At 47.6% G+C, this 21,230-nt stretch overlaps 2 protein-coding genes across 5 annotated transcripts in view; both read right to left on the bottom strand.

The window, feature by feature from the left end:
• Positions 1-5,556, bottom strand: part of PRICKLE2 (prickle planar cell polarity protein 2) — an 87,732-nt gene extending 82,176 nt beyond the window's left edge. The window contains exons 1-2 of the mRNA XM_042880921.1: positions 5,523-5,556; positions 5,241-5,326 (exon numbers count right to left, since the gene is read on the bottom strand). Of these exons, the coding sequence (XP_042736855.1) occupies positions 5,241-5,326; positions 5,523-5,555 (119 nt within the window). The 5' untranslated portion in view covers position 5,556. The remainder of the gene's footprint in view (positions 1-5,240; positions 5,327-5,522) is intronic.
• Positions 5,557-15,235: 9,679 nt separating this feature from the next.
• Positions 15,236-21,230, bottom strand: part of ADAMTS9 (ADAM metallopeptidase with thrombospondin type 1 motif 9) — a 63,348-nt gene continuing 57,353 nt past the window's right edge. For 3 of the 4 annotated variants that reach the window (XM_042880927.1, XM_042880926.1, XM_042880925.1), the window contains exons 33-39: positions 21,027-21,121; positions 20,779-20,873; positions 20,550-20,683; positions 19,309-19,400; positions 18,268-18,372; positions 16,291-16,385; positions 15,236-16,154 (exon numbers count right to left, since the gene is read on the bottom strand). In XM_042880927.1, the coding sequence (XP_042736861.1) occupies positions 16,296-16,385; positions 18,268-18,372; positions 19,309-19,400; positions 20,550-20,683; positions 20,779-20,873; positions 21,027-21,121 (611 nt within the window). In that variant the 3' untranslated portion in view covers positions 15,236-16,154; positions 16,291-16,295. Of the gene's footprint in view, positions 16,155-16,290; positions 16,386-18,267; positions 18,373-19,308; positions 19,401-20,549; positions 20,684-20,778; positions 20,874-21,026; positions 21,122-21,230 lie in introns of those variants that run through there. The other variant, XM_042880928.1, reaches the window with a different exon arrangement.

Genomic DNA, 21,230 nt, shown 5'->3' on the forward strand with positions numbered 1-21,230 from the left:
TTGCACAACGCTTGCACAAGTGCTCAATCTCACTGATGCAGGTGAGTAGGACAGCTGAAGCCGTTTATACCAAGGGAGGTACAACGCAGGTGATGGGCAGCCACCCATCCCAAAAGCTGCCCCAACAGCAGCTGAAGGACACCAGCTTTGGCAATGAGTCACCAGGCAAGGAACGGCTTCTCCCTTCCCAAACTGCTTACAACAAAAAACCCCAACAACGAGCTCACTCTACCAACCCCAAGAACGAGCTCGGAAATCAGCCAGCAGAAACCACTTCTGATTACTCTGCACTCCTCAATGGGTGGGACATTGGTGGGACAGCCACCCACAGCCCCATGGGGACTCACCTCTCCAGCAGCACTCCCCGCTGGCACAGCTTTCCCATTCCTGCAGGCTCCCCGCTGCAAAATGGAAATCTGTACAAAACACCACAGGACCCAACACTGCTCACTGGGGAAGCAATGAGAGCATAAGCCTGTTCAAGATAAGGCATTGCTATTCTCATATCCCCAAAGCCTTTCAAATAAACATACAAGGAAGTGAAGAATATCTGAATCCTAAAGGAGAAAGAGGCACAAAGCATGTTATTCATGAAAGGGAAAAGCTGGGAGCGTGCATGTGAGAGATACATAACCTACTAAAAATGCTGAAAACATATGGAAGCAATAATCTGTACTTTTTTTTTTTTTTTTTTTTTTGGAAGTAGAAACAAATGCTTCAGGATTTGGTGCTATTCGTTCACGTGCTGCATTACAAATGTTATCATTTCTTTGGATGAGGTACGAGTCACCAGTGGGAAGGAAGATGCACACAGCCTCCTGCCACCCCACAGCCGTATTTGCTGGCCTTCACACAAGGGTGGATCATGTCTGGGGACAGGAACTGTACAAACATGCCAAGCAAAGAGCAGAAAAAACACTGCCACTAGCAACTCCCAAGCTACTGTCAACAAAACAGAGGCATGCAATGCAACGCCACTCAGCCACCACCATCCAGCAACCTACCACATCTCCAAAGTTCTGGTCTACCACTTATTTGGTGGGTTTGCCATATTACACACCTCCTCTTCCCTTGTCCACGGGCTTTTGTGATGCACCATCACTCAGCACCCTGAGCCAGCATTACCCGGGCTTCACAGAGTCATTAAGGTTAGAAGAGACCACTAAGATCATCCAGTCCAATCATCAGCCCAACCCCACTGTGCCCACCAATACACAGCTCTCAGTGCCACATCTACTCTTTTCCCAACGTTCTCCTGCTCCCAGACCTGGCAAGGTCAGATGTCACAAGACTTTTGTAGTAGATGACAATGAAGCAATGAGTTACTATAGCAAAGAAACACCTGAATAATAACCCAGAATATTGCTGAGTTCTGAGTCAGTTGGCCCAGAAACAGCAGCCCAGGGCCAGGCACGACCTGGGACACGTCAGCCCACATTGCAGTGTGACAGGGACACGCCGAGCAGATCTCCTCATCCCATGCGTTAGCGAGAGACAACAATTACACACACACAAGAAAAAGAGACGCCAAGAAAAGATGCAAACCAGCAAGGCAGCCTTATGTCATGTTTACTGCTGTTATTTACCACTTCTGCAAGCGAGAAGAATAACTATGGCAACAAAGACTTCTCCCAATGTTCCAAGACAATTGTTAAAATTATCTGCCACGGCGCCTGACTGCCTTCTCTCTGGGAGCTGCAGCACTCTGCTGTCCCTGAGCTCTGCAGCACAGGTGGCTCGTGTTCCCCCACACCTCCCAATACAGCTCTGCTGTGTTCAGCCTTCAGCAATCTGGGTGGTGTTGGAGCTGTTTGTCACTTTTAGGGTTGGCACACCCGCACTAATTGCGCCAGGCAGCGACTGGCAGCTCCGTCCGCCTCCCTCCTCCCAGCCCACCTCTCTGCAGGCTCTTCTCTGCGGGACATTATGCAAAAGACCCTTCTAATGGCCATCCCTTCACCCAACCCCAATGACAGCTTTATTTAAACCAAAGCTTGTTAACAAGCTGAATGGCACACAGCTTAATGTAATGCAGATCTGATTAGAAAACGGCAACCGGACTCCCAAGGAGTTGAAGATTTTTATTGAATTTGATTTCACTTCTCCCACACACAAAGCCACCTTTCAAGCATCAGCCTGCGTTAACGGGGATTTTGTTGTGTGTGCCCAATTTCCATTCTCAAGACCACGGCCCACACAGGTCCCTACATACCTTACTGACAGTCTGCCATAAAATAAAGTGACAGGGTTAGAGGAAGGAGTTGCTCTGCTGTTCAGGACATGAGCAATTGCAGGTTATTCTGGCTGTACCCCTATAACGGCATCCTTGCAGACTTCACACCCAGAGATGATGGAACGCAACCTTCAGTCTGTTCAGACGTGGCTTGCTTTCTCCTCCTTGGGTTTAAATGATTTAGCACTAAGAATGGAATTTGTGTCTTACAACCAGAGATGGGATCTGGGAGCTCCGAGTGAAAGCAGGCAGTGTGTCCTGGTCTAACAGTACAGGATCTGCAGCTCCCTGCTGCAACACATTATCAAGGGAATTCATCCACCAGCCTGAACACGAGATCAGAGTTTAAGGGCAAGATTAAGGATATTCAGAAATGTACTCTAAGTCCAGGGATAGTTTTGCATTACTTGGGAATCCCCTTTCATCTTTTTTTCTTTTTTTTTCCCCTCCACATCACAGAGATTGGTTTTATTCTGAAAATACAGCAGTTCTGCAGAATGTAATTTATTTTCAAGTGGTTTCTCTGGCTCAGAAGGATGCCTGTGCTCCTAGGAATGATCAATGCAGCCAACGCTCAAAGCCACCTCTCCATCTGAGCAAAGTGGCTTTTAAGAGAGCATGTGGGCACAGAAACCTTTGGTGCCTGACAAAGCCATTTACCTGCCTGATGGACAGATCACACCTAGAATCACAGGTAACGAGGCAATTCAGTCCTGCACGATCGCATATAGGACAACGTGCACACCAGCAACAGGGATGTGCTCTGGTTTCAGTGCCTACAAGCTCATAAATCCTTTTATTTCTCCCCAGAGCACATCACCAATTCCCATCTTTGAAGAAAAAAGCCCAATCCCCATTTATCAGTGAAATTCTGCTGTTAAAGGATCTTAAAAAGCTTTACGAATCCCCAGTGGTTAATTGATCTGGGTTTGTATCCTTAATCTGCAGATCTCCTTACAGACCATTGTTATTTTCCAAATCCATTTGGGGAGTTAAAGCGCCTGTGAACATCCCCAGCAGGAGCTGCATGGCCCCATGCATGCAGGGCATTGCTCCTGAGCATGCTGGGGAAGGACAGAATGGCCATTACACATCCTGTGCACTAATAAACCATTCACTAGTAAAACATGAGCATCCTTCCTCTCTATTGTGCTTTGGCAAACAAGCTGCCTTTCTGTTTTAATTGCATAATTACTCTTACATGGAGGCAATTAAATGTGAATGCATATGCAGGAGGGCTCAGCCTTACCATCCCTGGTGCAAGGCGTGCAGCTGGAGCACACCTGCCCCACTGCAGGATGCAGAGCCAGGGGCACTAAGGATGCACACCCCAGCCCTATACACTGCTGTCCCAGGTAGGTAACCCCTTCCTTCCTAAGAAGGATCCATCTATTTCAACCCAAACCCACGGTGGAACCCCCAGGGGGCAGCTGCAGGTGGGTGGGTGCTCCCAGCAGGGTGAAGCCTGCTGCTCAAGGGTTCCGCAGGATGCAGCACAGCAGGCAGCGTGCTGCCGCAGAGATCACAACCGTGCCACACGTTTGACACCACCCAAGAAGCTCAGTGGCCATTGGTAAGATTGTATCAACTCCCCACTCCATTTCTCAAACCTAAGGGTAACATAACTCACAGGAAACAGCACCTTATTCAGACCAGAGTAAAAATCCCTCTGCTGACCACCTCTTTTTTTTTGTTTGTTTGTTTGTTGTTTTATCACTTGAAAGTTCTCCGTGACACTTTAAAGCATCACAAGGCACTGCTGTGACAACACCTGCTGCCCCAAACCTCAGCCATGAGAAAACCTAGGGCAGCTCTTGAAAGCATTTTATAAGTCCTGGAAAAAAGACATTCAGGGGTGACCTCATAGATCTAACACATGTGGCAGATCCCAATTAGCAGCAGGGCACAGCTCCTGCAGCCAGGAGACACCTTCACCTTCTGAAGGTCTGAGGTGGGGCACAGGACACTCAGATCGGCATCTGTGTAGGGTGGAGGAACAGGGCTCATCCATCACCTCCACTCGCCCACCACCTGCAGCTACACCAGCACCATCTCCCCAGGGCAGAGCACAACCCATGGGCCCCACTGCACTGCTCATCTGCAAGGCTGGAGCTTTACATACAACTCAGCACTAATAAATCAATTCAGTGTCCCTCTCTTTGAGTTGGATCCATGCTTTAATCTGCTGAGACGCAGCTTTGAGAAGTAGGACAGAAGCATAGCAGATACTGGAAAATGGGGATAGCCTGTAAAATAAGGCTAAAAGGTCACTGAGGGCTGTAAGTCAGTATCAGCTTCTGAAGCCCCCAGCCCAGAAGGTTTAATATTGCTAAATCCCAAGTCACCTGTGAACTCACAATGTGGGGAGGAAAGATGGAGTTGACCCAGCACAAAGCCAGGGCTTCTGTGCTCCATAGGCACCACATTATTGTCTTTATGGAAACACAGGAAAAATAAATAAGTGGAGACTTGGTCTTTCCCACACACGCATCCCCACCCAGCCGGAGGAGAGGGCTCATCTGTCTCAATAGCTGTATCACTGCTCGGCATCAGCGAGGGGGCAACACCCTGCTACGGGGCCAGGCAGGAGCTCCAAGCAGCCACCTGGGAGCACCAACCACGGGTCCCCCACAACGACCTCTTGCCGTCCCACTGTTGCTGTTCCCTGCCAGGGTTGCCTCCACGGGGCAGCAGCAGGAGCCCCTGAGTGTAGTGTGTGATATGGAGCAAACCAGTTTCCCTAGGGCTGCATCCCACAGCAGGTGCCAGCGCAGCCGGGTGCTGCTCCAGGGGGCAGAAAGCTCTCACGGGAGACAGAGACCCACCTGTTGAAGCAGGGGAATCGAGACCAACACAAACACTCCCCTAAAAGCCACATTTACACTCCTGAAGATGCTCTGTGGAGCTCCAAAACTCCACGTGGGGGGAGCGCCGGAGGGAGCCCTACCCGTGGGACGCGGTCGCGCTGCCTCCGAGCGGTGGGGACACGCGTGTCGCCGGGCCTTACCTCCACTTGTGCAGGACGAAGCCGGGGCATTGGTCCCCGCAGGTGTTGCAGGGCTGGCCCCGCTCCGGCTCCCCCGAAGCCGTCAGCTGCAAGAAAAGCGGAGGTCACCTGGGGATAGGAGGGGGGGGAAATAGGGGGCGCAGGGACACGGGGAGGTGAGGGACACCCAGAAAAGAGGTATTCGGGGACGGCGGGGACACAAGAGTGCAGCGGGACAGAGCCACAGGTGGGAGCCGGGGAAGGCCGAAGGGAGACAGACCCACCCCCGTCCCGAGCACTCACCGAGCGGCCCGAGAGCCGCTTGCGGCCGAACATGGCCCCGCCGAGCCGAGTCCGAGACCGAGTGCGCGGCAGCGGCCGCCCCGAGCCGCCCCCGCCCCTCCGTCGGGCCCCCGCCCCTTCCTCCCCGCCCCCAGGCCGCCAGGCACCGCCCCGGGAGGGCCCGGCCGCCCCCCGCCCCGCGCCGCCCGCTGCCGTCGCTCCGCTTCAGAGTGAACAGCCCGCCTCCATCGCGCCGTGCCGCCGTAGCGCTTCGCAGCACGAGGGTAAAAAGCGGAGACCCCGAAGGGACGGGATCGTGCTGCTCTGAAGGGGCAAAGGCTGAGGTTACAGCTGTGACCAGCTGGGAGCGGTGTGGTCGGCTTTTGAACATCTTGGGCAAAAAGTTCGAGGGTGATTGATCCTGAAAGATAGTCCTGTTGCACAGGGTTTTTTCATGGCAGTGGGAAAACGCTGACATTCCTTCCTCATTCTGTTCTGCAGTTGCTATTTTTGCCCCTCCAACTCCGCCCCCCCCCAAACTTCTCATTGCTCCTTTCTGCCAAATGTTCTCATAATTTTCCTTTTTGGTTTCACTCTCTGTTTCTTGCTCCTGTGGTATTGCAAGGATATGTTATGAATTCAGTGACAAACTCTTCAAACACATACGGATTCTGTCACATTGGAGCTTCCCTACCTGTACAGAATCATCGTATCATTCATGTCGGGAAAGAGCTCTCAGGTCACCAAGCCCAACCCACCCCCACCATGCCCACTGACCACATCCCTCAGTGCCACATCTGCATGGTTCTCGAACACCTCCAGGGATGGTGACTCCACCATATGGTATACCATATAGGACATGGTAACAGAGTGGGGTGGACATGGTACAGAGTGACTGTCATCTCCACTGAAGGTCAATAGGGTTTCAGGGAACGAGCTTCATGCAAAAGAGGACCTGAAATTCAGCAGCACTTTGGGCGTCTTGCATAAGGTTCAGAATATTTAAAACTTCAATTAGAACTGCTGAAATAAAAGCATTAATGGATAGAGGACTTATAACAAGACTCGACGTGCTGTGGGAAATGCTTTAAAGGTGACCTGCAAATCCTTTTAATTGCTTTGTTGTTGCAAGAGATGCTGTGTGCCCTCAATAACAGGGCCGGTGAGGACATCAGCTCTAAGTTTAAAACAGCAAAAGTAAGTCAAAGTTGGAGGGTACAGTCCTTGGAGGTGTGGCTGTGCTGAATCACAGCCTGCTGATGAAGAGGCAGGTCTGAAAATTCAGTGAAGTGAAGCTGGTCTCCTGTCCTCCAACCCAAGGTGTCCACGGGGCCACCAAACCTGCCCATCGCCCTACACCGGTGTCCTCCAGCCTCAGGTCGGTAGGGAAGAGGAGTGCTCAGCACCCAGAGCCATAAGCACATCAAGGTTACACAGCCCCCATGGGGTCGGGTCCTTCTGGGAAATCTCACTGCCTCCTGAGGCCAGCACTTGCTCTCTCCAACCTGAGACATCAAGGACAAAGGAGGAGTCATTGTCCTCCTCAGGTCCAGGGCTGTCAGGAGAATTCAATCCACATTTTTTGGATGCTCAAATGCTGCATAAGAAGAAAATCAGGCCAGAACATCATTTCTAGGATGTGTTTGGGAAAGGGAGGGGAGATATTATCTCACTGCCCTGAGTGCTCCTTTCTACTCCCCCAGAAAAGCTGCTGCGAGTGAAGACAGCTCAGGAAATCACTCCCACACCCTTGTGCTCGCTGTATTCAGGGGGATGATGCACAAATGCTGGCATGGCTGGGAGGGCAGAGGACAGGCACACAGCTCTGGACCTACCTGTGCTGGCACATGAAGTATACCCTAAAGTTTTTACTTTTTTTCATATATATATATATATTTTTTCTAAACACGTAGATCTTCCTTCTGGGAAAAGACAGGCTCAGCTTGGAGGTGGGGGCTGTCAGATGCTGCTGTCACATAGACTCAGAAACTGAGACACATGGATAATCTATGCCAGACAGTTTGTCTGACAAATTATTGTTGCTGCTGTCACTTACATTGTTCTATACATCATCTTCTCCTCCCATTTTTGTTTCAACCAAACCTGCCTCAGGATGACACTCACAGCCCTTCTCGTGACTATGGCAGCCTGAATCCCATCTTTCTCCATTTGTACACAGCAAGAAGGACCCTTTTCCCTTCTGAAGCAGCCTCATTTTGCCTGCAGGTTTCTCCCCAGTGCCACATCCAGGTGAATTTGGTCCCATCATCTTCTTGTGCACCTCTTGGCAGCAGTCTGTGATATACAGCCCAACATGGATCCTGCCACCATCTAGTGCCCTAAAAACTATAGATGCCCAACTGTTGTCGAGCAGTTATAGTCTAAAGCCTTCCAACAGCAACAGGAGGGCTTAAAAATGTCTCTCAATGCCACCTCTGCTGAATGAGCATGCGAGGGACCAGGCATTTATTTCTCCTCCCAAAACTCCTCCCTGGATAACTGTGCCCCTGTGAGGGTCTTTCAGGAGGGGAACAAGTCAGCATTTCCTCTCCTTCCAGCTTCGAGATTTGCAATGACTGCAGGCAGAAAAGATTGCACATAAACCTCAGTTTGAGGTGGGGATATGGGATTTCAGTCTGTGTGCTGTGCATAACAGGAACCCAGGCTGGGATGAATCATGCTATGTTACTTCAGTTTGAAATGTTTTTTGCACTGCGTAGGCTTTTCTAGGGCATATTCCATCAGGCTCGTTCCGGTCAGATTTACTTGGAACATTTTTAATCTGTGGTACACACACTTGAGATGTCAAAACCAGTAACAAAGTGGGTTTAGCAACTCAACAAAGCCCTTCCACCATTTCTGCAGATCGCCACACGTTTACAGAGCGCTCTTTAATCACCGCCGTTTGACTACTGCAGGGAGTTTTTTGTTGGATTTGTTGATTCTGAGGTATTTTGATTAAAATCGCACGGAGTAATTCCACCTTTCTTCTCCATCAATACAGCAATTTGTAAATATCACATGGATCATTTTCTTTCCTTTTTTTTTTTTTTTTTTTGTCCTCCCAACCAGGAATGCAAATGGCCATGACGCGCTCCCCAAGGTATCTCCAAATAACCCTTCTCCTTTTAACCTTAGGGTTTTATTGTGTTAGTTGCTAGGGAACGCAGCAAGATTTATAGTCAGATATTGTTAATTTTGAAGGCAGTCTTCAGTTTCCCTGTAAATAGCGCTGAGGAGTTGGGCTCTGCACCAATAAAACCTGCAGCCCAGCCCCGCTGTGCGGAGGCGAGCACCTGCTGGGAAGCACGGAGCCAAGAGGGAACACAACGTTCCCAAAAAATAATAATAAAACAAGAGAGAATAAAGGGGAGAAAAAGAAGCAGCGCACCTCTCCCCAGTAGGCTGTGGGATCGGGAAGTTCTGCAGGATGGAGCTAAGCTCAGGCTCCAATGCCCTCTGGTGCCAGCGTGGCGAAGTGTGCACTGCATGCATCCTCTGGGCATGGCCCATCCTCACCCCCTCAAATTGCTGCTTTATATCTTTTTTACCCCAGGACCGAGTTTCTTTGCTGTCTAGATCAGCCCTGCTTCTTGCTTCTTTCTGAGGATGGAGATGTGCTACATTGTGCTGCTCTGTGCTCAACTGGAGGCTGCACAGAGCCATGCAGAGGGGCACTGCCACTTGGTACACAACCTCCTCATGCTGTGGCAACAAGCAATTTGTTTGCTATTTCTCACTCCCTTGAGCTTGCTTGCTACCCAGCAGGATGATCTGCTTTGCACCTTAAAGCTGCAGTCTTTCCAGGCTACTTCAACATTTCAGGAGCGTTCCTGAAAATTAGAAATATGCCAAACATACGCGGGGTAACACATGGCAAGGGAAACAGTTTTAAACTAAAAGGGGAGATTCAGGTAAGGTGTTGGGGGGGAAATATTTCGCTCAGAGGGCAGTGAGGCAGTGGCCAGAGCTGTGGCTGCCCCGTCCCTGGAGGTGCTCAAGGCCAGGTTGGATGCAGCCCTGGGCAGCCAGAGCTAGTGGTGTAGTGGTTGGCAGCCCTGAGTGAGGCAGGAAGGTTGGAACCAGGTGATTTTTGAGACCCATTCCACCCCAAGCCATTCTATGATTCTGTGATGATTCTATGATACTTGCAGCCTGCAGCTTGTAGTGCTCCCAGGTGACATATTTCTGTGCATTTAGGCTCAGGCATAATGAAATAGGAAAAATCCAAATGCGAGTCATATCTAGAAAGCTTCACATACCACTTGCATAACGCAGAGTGAAGATGATGTAGAGGTGGAAATTATCAGATTATCTCAGGCATCTGACGAAGGCAGCTCCCAGGTCGTTCCAGGTGAGCCATGCACAGAGCTGTATGGTGCTGTAGATGTTGACAAAAGCATTGGAAGGATTTTAAGACGCTCCAAGGCACTTTATGCAATCCAGTCAGCAGAATTTAGCAACACCTCTAAAATAGAATGTACTGGCTGAGGGTCCCTTAGATCAGATGTGCCACAGACCTGGGTGCATTGGCCCCCAGAATGCCAGGATTCAGAGATATGCCCACTCCCAGCACCACCCATTTGGCCCTGCTCCCAAAGGCTGGCCAAAGCTGGGAGTTGAAACTAGATGATCTTTGATGTCCCTTCCAACTCAACCCATTCTATGATTCCGTTTCTAAATCCAGAGGCATGGGAGCAAACATGCCCCTGCTTTTTCTTGGCCGTGTTGGCTTTTGCTGGGCTGTTTGCAGGAAGCTGTCCTCCTTCCCTGCTATGGGAGCAATTAAATCATTTCACACCAAATGTTCTTTTCTGAGTAGGGTGGGGGAAGGCAGCAGCAAGCAGAGAACAGCTTCAAAGGGAAAGGTCAGCAAGCCGGAGAGGATGGATTAGAAAAGGACAATGCAGCAAAGACTTGATTAATTTAATTGCTTGTTTGAAATGTAGTCACAGATTAGAGTAGGATGAAGAAATTGTAAGCATGTGAATGGAGCCAAATAATGATTTAAAGGAAGAATGTATGCAAAGCCATGCCTCCCCTGGCACCCTCTGCCTCCCATACAAAGGAGAGGATTCTCTAGACTCCTGGCTCTTCTTCTCGTGCTCTCAAAGCTGGAGATGCCAAGTGCCAGCAAACACCCCGCAGCCAGATGTCACGGCTCACAGCACAGCTTCACCCCAAAGCAGAACTGAGGTGTTTGCTGGTGACAGTGTGTTGATGGGCACGGCCGTGCATCATCCCATGCCATGAAGAACCAACCCCTGGTTCAGCTTCATGAAGGACAAACGTGTTTCTGCCTTCTCCTGGAGCCTGCATCAGGTCTCTGTGTACTGACAGCCAACAGGTCGTGTTTCCAAACACTTCAGAAATCCCATTTATAACCAGAGAGGGGCAGAAATCATTTCACAGAAATTTCAGTTCTGATGGCTTTTTTTTTTTTTTTTTTTTTTTTTCTTTTATTGGAACAAACAAACCAAACTTCCCCTAGGAAATAAAATACAAAAAGCATGTGGGTTAGGTTAAAGCAGTACTCTGCTCTCGTTCTGATTTTTCAAAAACGGTGCCTCATGTTTGGTAATAGAACATAGCTTAAAAATTAAGCCAGCTTTGAAGTGGAAAGTCAGACTCTTCTGAGAAAGCCAAAAATAACTTCCCAGCATTCTTCATCTCACTATTGCAAAGAGAGGTCAGAAACTTGTCAACTAAATCTGCTTCTGGAAGGCTACAATCCCTGCTGCGTGGATTGCTCCAGGACAGGCAAAAATACTTGGAAAATGCTGAGAGACCGACAGGCACCGCTTTGGGCATCCCGCTCCTTCTTCCTGCACAAAGCTACAGAGCTGCAGCCAGGAATTTGTACTGGGAAGGCACCCATCCCCTCCCAGTGAATGAGCAGCAGCTCAAAGCTTAGAGACTTCTGGATGAACTCAGATGTCATTCTCAAAAAGGCGTTTCTCTCAGTGTGAGGAGTTCAAGGAAGGACTTCTGACTCGGCTGGGCTGTTAATGCCTTCCCTAAGCCAGTTCTCAGTCAGCTGTTGGGAAGAGGACTCAGTCAGGAGATCCAGTCTGTGAGTGCCTCAGTGGGAAATGTTCACTATCTTCAGCGTTTTCCACCTTTCCCCATTTCTCAATACAATTTTCGTGGCCATGCAGAAGACTGTTTTCTAGTGAGCTTCTTAATTTAAGCCAAGCTCCCTGCGACAGGCATTTCCATCAGCCTTCAACAAAATGCATTGTGTTTGTCTAGAGAAGAAAAAATGCTCACTAGTAGGCCAGGAGAGAAAGCTGAAGAGATCAACTGTGCCTCTGAAGCAATTAGCAGTGGTAGGCTGTGCAACAAGGCTGGAGAAGTGCACTGTAATTTTCACAGAATTACTGGAGCCAACAGTCAAAAGTGTTAAAATAACCCCATCATTATATTGGGCTGGAAAGTGAAATATTATTCAGGAGCCACGCATGGTGATGTGTGCAGCAGCCCACATTCGGAGACTTTTTAATCATTTATTAAAGAAAAATGACAGTAGAGAAGGACACTTTTGGTCACAGGCTAATGGCCATGGTGCCAGCAGGGGCCATTGAGGCCATTCCAGCTGTAAACCAAACAGCCAGGAGAAGGCTCTTCTTCCACCTCCAGGTACCGGGAGCTGGCGGGGTGACAATTCCATGCTGCAGCTGATCATGATCAGGTCACAGATCCTCAACCTGACTTCACAATTCTCTCCAAAGCAACATTTTAGAAGCTGCATACTTTTTTTCCTCGATAATCAGTGAAGATTTGCAGTAAACCATTAATGGGGTCATCTAATTCCTGATCCATCTCTGCTTTTGAGTCTCATTTTTAAGCATTGAAGTTTATTTCGAGCTGTGTTGACATAAAATTGTTTATAGAAAGTTGACTAATTAGCAGTGCTCATTGGGACTCGCGTTGCCTGCCACAACACAGAAATGCAGATCTTCAGCTCAGAAAGAAGCGCTTTTCTGCAATAATCTGTAACCATGTTTCTTTGCTGGCATCCCTGAAATTGCCAAGCAAAGCGAGTTGCTACACAGTCAAAATTTGCTAAAAGTAAGAAATCTGGAAATGGTTAATGAAAAGTTGTAAAGAAAAATAAGTCTCCTTTAAAACGTGTACTTGCCAGTTTACAATAAAGAAGATCATACTTTAGGAAATAGGCCAGTATATTTATATCTCTACTGCTACATAATTGCAAAAAGAATGCAGTTGGAATGCATGCTTGCATATGGCTCAGTTTCCAAATCAGAATGCATACAGGAACAGATAAATACTTTGGTTTCCTAATATGCTAAATTTGGCCTTTGAGCGCATTGGTGAATCTGCATGGATGCTCTATTGCTTATCAATGAGGGCAAAACCAGGCTGTCATCTTCGCAGGGATGGAACGTCCAGGCCATTTGGGATTCACTGTTTGGAGAAGGTTGGTACAACTGAAAGAGAAGCGTGCTTAAATCAGGCATGGGGCTGCTCTGAGGAATGCTGCTGGAGTTGGCTGTGGTGGCTTTTTCTCAGTTGATTTATTTTGGCTGATTTTATTAAATTGCACTGCTAAGAGGTCAGGTTACCCCAGCTCATCCTACAGGAACAATTGTCCAGAGTGGCTGGGCTCCCTGTTGGCCCTATCACCCCATAGCAGTCCCCTCTGGGAACACCATCCTGCTCCTGGACAGCAGTCAGGGAGCACCCAGAGCAGGCACAGAGCACTGTGTTCCCCTGAAGGTCCCCAGACCACGGGCACAGCACTGTGCATGCAGCTCTCCTCCTCCCCACACTCCTTTTGCATGAGACAAGCAAACAGGGAACCCAGAGCATGCAAATAAATACCAGCACAGAACGGAATGTTTACCATTCACTGTATTATTCCCTTGTGTACAAAGTATTTTGCCTCTACAATAGCATACAGGCATTAAAATACGATGGCAAATGCAGAAAGACCAAACTGACTTCTCTTACAGATCTTTCCATTTCCTTTTTGAATATCATTAGAAAGAAAGGAAAAAAAAAAAACAACAACAACAACAAAAAAAAAAAACTGTACAGGAAAGTGCTTGCAAAAAGAAAAATATAATCCCCCCCAAACCCAACAAAGTAAACCCCACAACAGTTTGTAGAAAAATAATGGCATTGACATACAAAACCCGGAGTTGTTTCCTGAACTAGGAGTGTCCCATGTCTCTGCTCCTCAAAGTCTGATCCTGTTTAACGAAGCCCAGTGATGAATCATAAGATCAGTGATCTATCGATTCTTATAATTTGATACTTCTTTTCAGGTTCATCTGGCTCTGCTAATAGCTGTTATGAAACCATACAGCAGAAAGGAATGCAAACAGGTCAAAATAATTTTTCCTTTTATAAGCAGCCATTCCTTTCATTACAGAAAATATAATAAGCCTGTACTTTCTAAGCACCACCGTTTCTCTCTGAAGTTCAAAGTGCAATTTTCCCTTTTACCCTACACAAGTTACACATGAGCAGTTATCATTACAGAAAAAAACATCACTTACTCCATTTTGCTACTTTTCCCTTTTCTCTCCATCTTTCCCTCCCCCATTCCCTTTTTCCCTTTCCCTTTTTCCCTTTCCCTTTTTCCCTTTCCCCTTTCTTTGACCTTTGAAATGGTATTTTTGGCATTTTTTTTTTCACAGGGAGGTATCATTTCTCATTGTCATATAGGCAGAAGACATAGGTGAAATAGCAACCTAAGATATAATCACATCCACTTATTGTACGTGCTATTAAACAACAAATAAAAAAAAACACCCCTAATTATAAGTACAATTCTCATTCTCCCCTTTAAGCCTGTACATTAACGAGAGCGACAGGGCACACTGCTGAGTGCCAAGCACCAATTCTTTAGCTGCATTTTAACCCAACCCTGCTCCCAAATTGGATGCCCACTAATTAACATCCAACCATCAGGCTGATAAGTCTCACTCTGCGGGCTGCCAAACGCATGGGTTATGAGTGCAGAGAGCTCTCCTTTGGGGAGCTATGCAGAAAATCCTGAAGTCGGGTTTGCTGAATATCTGCAGCCCAAATTTAAAGACTTAGCTGGGCGAGTCTTCTGAAATGCTGGCAATTCTGTGCTGCAAATTCGTCCTTCGTGCTCCCGGCTGCCCCGACGTAAGGCGCTGGGGCAACGTTTTCCTATTGCTACGTAGAATCAATGAGAAAGAATTAAGGGACATAGTCATAGACTACAAAAATAATCTGGTCACATCACCCCCGTTCAACGTGCTACGAAGCTCTGCGCAGTGCTGCAAGCAGCAGGCTATGTACAGGCAGGGCATTGCACAGCCGCGTTTCTCCATTACAAAAACACTACAGAAAACACTTAAGTTCTGGTTGTACATTGGATCGCGGACAGCAAAGAGCACAGATGCCTTATCAGGAGGATAGGAAGCCGTACAGAAGTAGGCGTCAAGCAGCCTGTTTGTGGGGGGGAGAGGGGGGGGAAGCACTGTGCGAGTACAAGCTGATCCTGCTGGAAACACAGCAGCGCTGACGCTGCACGGCACCACAGATGGGCACAGTGCGTGGGAAGCATCACTGGGATGTGGTACCCCAGCCCTGCCCCTGCGTCCCCACCAGCCCCACGGGTGGCAGGACCCCACACAGCCAACGTACGTTAGGATTTTGTAACCGTGTCCCTAATGAGCTGTGGCTCCTCAGCCCAGGGAACATACGGTCCCATCGCCCTGCTGCCAGATGGAGGAGGGAAGCATGGTGGCACATGCAATTAGCAGGGAAATGGGTGTTTTTTGGAGCTCTACACAAAACAGGGCTCTGCTGAAGATCTGTCTGTAGGAATTTTCCTGAACGTGGAGCAGATCTCCATCTATTGCATAGAAACAGGAGTTGGACTCAATGATCCTTATGGGTCCCCTTCCAGCTTGGGATATTCTATGATTGAATCTACCGATGATGGATTCTACGATTGATTCTATTTGAATCTCCTGACAATTTCTCTGCTTTCTTCCTTTTCCCACTGATAAAGGCAGCGGATTAACTAAAATTACTGAGCGTTAATAAATACCATGTTAGCACCAAACCAGCGCTTTCAGCACCGGCCACAGAGGTCATGTGAAATTCAAAACATACCTAAAAGATAAAGATTGCTAATGCAACGAGCACTGTATTCATTGTCATGTTTTCCTTGAGTGCTGTCAGCCTAATTGCTAAATTAAAATTTAAGCACATCTTGTCTATTTTCCTTACATCAAGACAGATTGAAATGCCAAAAATACCCCAATGCAGATTGTGTAGCACCGTGGAGGGCTAAAGCAGCCCGTAACTGAAGGAAAATTACTGATTGGAAGTAAACAACTGAATACAGTGACAATAAAGTATCACTTGTCATAATGCTACATATAATGTAGAGTACGCAAAATGCAGTGGTTTGACTGCAGGATTTAACAATAAAAAATAAAAATAGTAAAAGCAGCCTTAATATAATGATTTTACGTACAAAAATATTAAATCAAAATAAATAATTCCAAACATAAATATTATACTGTACATTAAGAATATGCGATCTATATACACACATAAACAGGTTAAAAAAGTGGGAGGCAGAGGTATTGCATCGCTATCCTTCATCCGTCTCATCTCCGCGGGCTGCTCTCAGAGAACCTGCAAGGCACAGATGGGGAGCACACGTCATGGGCTCAGCCTTCTGGAGGCCAAATCCGAGAGCCCAAAGCCCAGGGCTGAGCAATGAGTTGGCTTTGGGAAATGGGAGCCAGATGCTCGGTGGCCATGGCCTTACCATTGCTATAACACCTGCACGTCGAGGCCTGTTCCAGATGACGGGGTACACTTCCCACAGTAACCACCACATCTTCCTATGACTTTGGTACCATCCTGCAGGCAAAAGCAGAAATCACATCTCACGTGAGGACTCTACGCTTTGAAAAAGCCAGCTCTGGGTTATTCTAATGGTTTCAAACTAAAAGAGCTGAGATTTAGGTTGGATATAAGAAGTTTTTAATAAAGGTGGTGAGGCCCAGAGAGGTGATGGGTGCCCCGTTCTTGGAGACATGTCTTGGCTGGGCCAGGCTCTGAGCACCTGATGGAGCTGTAGGTATCCCTGTTGATGGCAGGGGAGCTGAACCAGATGGCCATTAAAGGTCCCTTCCAACTCAAACGATTCTATGATTCCAGTCAGGGCTTCAATAGGGAATGTCTCAGAAGAAAAAACAAACAATGCCTGAATCAATCTACAAAATTATAGTTATATTTAAATGTATGCAAATGTAAGTCCCTTTAGTATTGCCAGCTCAGATGCTGAACACAAATAAGAAAGGGCAGTTTTGATTTATCACGTTGCAAGATGCCCAAAGAGAAGGCCATTTGAAGGGATATCTCAAGGGCATCTACTTTCTTCAATTTGCTCCACAGTGAATAATCCCTTGTTCTGCTGTAATGAGTGCCAATCTTGGATCATGCAGGAAAAAGAACACATCTAGGCAGCATCAGCACTTTGGTGGTGAGTGAGCATGGGAAGGGCACGGAGGACATTTGTAGAGAAACACCTGTTTGGGAGGGCAGAGCCTGGATGCAGAAGGGCTCTGGTGCTGTCCCTCCTCAGCTCTTCATCTCCAAAGTCAGCACAGACCCAAAAGAATGCTGACCTTGGGCTGGAGAGCTCAGCAAATGAGGCAGCAAGTGGGGCAGGCAGCTCCAGCCTCAAGTCAGAGGATTGATGCCAGCATCAGCAACACCTACACATGGCCTTCTTTGTCCCACCTCTGTAGAGCTCTCCTCTTGGTCATTTCAATGGTCAGACAGTCCTTGGGGGGAATTCAACCCTCAATTACCAGAAAATTGGGCTTAAGTGCAGGACAAGCTTGCACAAAGCATTTATTTTTAAATGAGCTCCATCCCACCCTTGACACAATTGATCCATGATTGCAGCAGGCTGCTGTCATCTTTTCTCGCTTTGCCTTTCTTTCTGATCCTGCTACAATTACACCCCTGGAGCACTGCTTGACAGATGCCACCGGGTGAGAGAGGCAAGAGCTGTCCCTTAGCCTCCCTGCCCCTTGTTTTAACTCTGATTGCATCTGCTCTCTGCAACCCCTAGGGCTGCTTGGGCTTCTCCTTTCTGAAGAGGGAAGAATTGCCAAGCACTGGTCAGAGTGAACATGTGAGGTCTGTGCCATTTCCCTTACACCTGCTGTGCTGGAGCATGGACCTGCAGCATCCAAAGCTGCCAAAAAGACTCCTTTAACAGCTCCAGTACCAACAAGGCTCAAGGCCAACTCTCTCAAAGGAAACGGACAGCAGCCCAAGAGAGGATACGTTACGAGTTGCTTACTGTTAAATGCCTCTGGTGACCTCCTTAAGGTAGAATGTATAGAATCATAAAGGTTGGGAAAGACCGCTAAGATCAACTCATCCCCACCGTGCCCACTGAATCTTCATCCTGGGACCCTCCTGGGGTCGATCCCTGCTCATCAAATCCAGCGCTGCCAACCTTAGCCAGCTAATTACAGGTAGCCCTGTCCCACAGCACTCACGGCCTGCAGTTTCACCACTAAGCAGGCTCACTAATTAATTGCAATAACTCTGATCAAGTTAAACCCACTAGGGTCCCCCCATTACAATCACGGGCAACACTTCGTTTCTCATGTCAGATGTTAGATTTCTGTTAGCGTCTCCTTGAGAGATGTCGGCAATTAGAAACTTCCAGTGAGCGGGCAGAACCATAATTAACATTATGACTTACTGCATTATGACTTACTGGGGATTTTTGAATTTCTGACACTGCATAATTCCCTTGGGAAAGCCACTTCGCCGTTCCCGTTAAAGACAGGCCTGTCCCATACAGGTCTATGCTGAAGCGACCCTAAAAAGCAAGGAGAGAAGCCTGGTTACCCCCAGAGCCCTGTGCCACAGCCACACTTCTCACAGCATCAACTGTATAATGGGATCTTGATTGCGGTGTTTTCAATTTCTCCATCACTCTGACAGTGATTTGCACACACTGCACAAATCGCAGCGTGTCTCCGGTTAGGAATTTCTTTCTCATTTGTAGCTGCAGGGAAGGAGGGGCTTTGCTTGGTTTTTCAATGTTTTCACTCAGTTTTCTGCTGCTTTTTCATGGTTTGCCAGTTGAGGGCATTCTTGGCTTTCCCATGGCAAACGGTGGAACCTGAAATGCTCCAGCAGCTGATGGAGAAAATGCCCAGGAACACGGCAGCTGCTCTCACTTTCCCTTCCTCAACTGGAGAGGGCACACTTGTTCTTACTTTCCACATTTTCCACTGAGCTGAGTTTTTTTTTTTGTTTTTTTTTTTTCAGCCTTCAGTAAAATAAAAATTCTTTTCGTTTTTTCTTAAATACGTTCTGTCCTTTATCCTCCTGATTTCAATATACACAAAATGGATGCAAAATTCATGGCTGTATCAGCATCCAACACAGATATCCCAGTTTTCCTCTGGCAAACCCCATCCCACTCCATTTCTGGTCACAGCCCCAACCCACTACAGCACCAGAGGGCTGTGAGCTTTGCTCCCCATGACTGCTGTCTGGTCGGTGGATGGACATAAGCAGCCAGGAGCCTACCGGAGGTGAGAAGCCAATCCTTAAGCTGCAAAGCTCGGCTGTAAGGTCCCAGCCCTGAAAGCAAAGAGGGAAGGAGATGGAGGGATGCCCTCTGCTGCCTGTGAGTGCGACTTACTGTTCAGTGCCATTTGCAAATGAAGTCCGGAGAGTCCAAGGTGTGGGGACTGTACATAACAAAAGGCACCAATTCCTATTCTGAAATGCTATTGTCAAATACCTGAGGACATTTGGCTGCGCTGTAGCAGTCCCCAGCAGTGGCATAAGGAACTGGTCGTCCATCATGCGTCCGGGCAAACTGTAAGTCAGTTGCTGCAGAGAGGAGTTGGTGAATAACACAGAAAGGAAGATGCAGGGAGAGAAAAAAAACACAACGTAAACATGCTCTTCGCTAGAGTTTAAATTCACTGAAGCTGTTTTTGAACATCAGTTAAGACCTCACCTTCTAGTCTTTTAATACTAAATCCCCAATTCATCCCAGACATGACTCCCAGCACTGAGTTTCACAGAATGCCCATACACTCACATTCACAGATGGGTTCAAATACATTGGTGATGTAAGGCCTAGATGTAAATAACAACAAAACCAGAAGCCCTAACTCTGCTTTTATCTCTCTATCAGACAATTTCAAATTTTGAAAAAGGACTTGAGACCTTCTAAATCTTCCTTTTGAACAAAGCCAAAAAACTGTCCAAAGACCGCCCCCAGCCCAGGGCTCAGGGATTGAAAAGGATATGGGATGTGTTGCTCTAGATCTGAAGCCTCATTCTGATGGGGATGCATAACAGCTCCTGCCTGACAGGGGTGCCCAGCATCTTTTGAGATTCATCAGGGAGCTGGTATCGAATTTTCTAAGGATCTGAACCTAGAAGCTCTTATAGCTGCTTTTTACAGTTTAGTAGACTGGAAGGTCTTTTGGCTTGGAAATAAAGCAATGACAAAAGCCCTATCAGAGAGAGAGTCATTTCAGGAGAAAGGATTTTGATTTGCTAACAATCGCCACTATTTACTGAATGAGCTCCCAATAATGCACTATGTTTCTAAAACGTTTGCTGGAAACTGACAGCATCCCTAAAGTCAAAAGGACTGAAACTGTCCCCATGCAGCAGGGAAGCTCCCAGCTCCTCAATGTGCTGGTCTCAGGATACCACTTGTTTTGCACACCTGCAGTCACCACCTGTCCTGCAAACCCCCAGCCCCTCTCCCCACCAGTTATCTCCCCAGATTCAACCCCTCCAAGAGTCTCTTCCACTCCTCCACACACCAGCACTGCCAATAGGCATCTCTGATGCACTTGGGTTACAGCTTCTAAGTGCAAAGGTGACCAGGTCTAAAAGCTTTCAAAGAGAGAGCTCAGCAATAAGCCTCACTAGATACTACTGCCTGCTTATAATTACAGCTACATTTGCGTAAAATAAACATGATTTTGTTTTTAATGGCAAGGCCCTGTATTTACTCACTTATTATTTGCATAGTGTTCAGGTCCAGCCTTACTTTGCTGAAGGTGGAAAACCCAGCTGCTGTGTAATCTTTCCTACACTGGCAGTCTTCTCGTCTGCTCCCATTATACGGACATTCGGTCGGGTTATGCAATCTGAATCAAAAGAAAACCCTTTCTACTCATGACCGGAAAATATTGCCACAGCAATCAAAGACATCGGGAAGCTCAGAACTAAAGGGATTCCTTACCTGTATCCGTACACTTCTGAAAAGTTCTCTGCATCTCCATTTACAAGGGTCACGTACTCCTTTGGGCTGTCAGTCTGCATCCCAGAGCAATACACCTGGGGGAGAGAAGTCGTGATTTTGTCAGGCAAGGTATGCGAAGGGAATGCCCAGAAAACTGAAAGTAGGAAGTGCAAGTGGAAATTGAGGAGAACACACAGTGTCCTCTACCCCTTGGGAAAATGTACAATCAGTCTGCAGCTGAAACACACCTTTAACGTCTTCCCTTTGACTTTAAGGAAATATTCACCATCTTCAGTGACACCTTTGAGAGTTTTAACATCATTGCAGCTCCTCGGTAATTCACCTGAAAGAAACCAGAACTGCATGTCATCACTGAGCGATGGTATAGCACATTTCTTTTGCAAGGCACCTCAAGCAGCAAGGCAATGTGTTCATTTCTAAGAGGCGTCCCT

The sequence above is a fragment of the Lagopus leucura genome, unplaced genomic scaffold (assembly GCF_019238085.1).
Source record: "Lagopus leucura isolate 7727_CA_CO unplaced genomic scaffold, USGS_WTPT01 Super-Scaffold_100028, whole genome shotgun sequence".
In the NCBI taxonomy this organism is placed as follows: domain Eukaryota; kingdom Metazoa; phylum Chordata; class Aves; order Galliformes; family Phasianidae; genus Lagopus; species Lagopus leucura.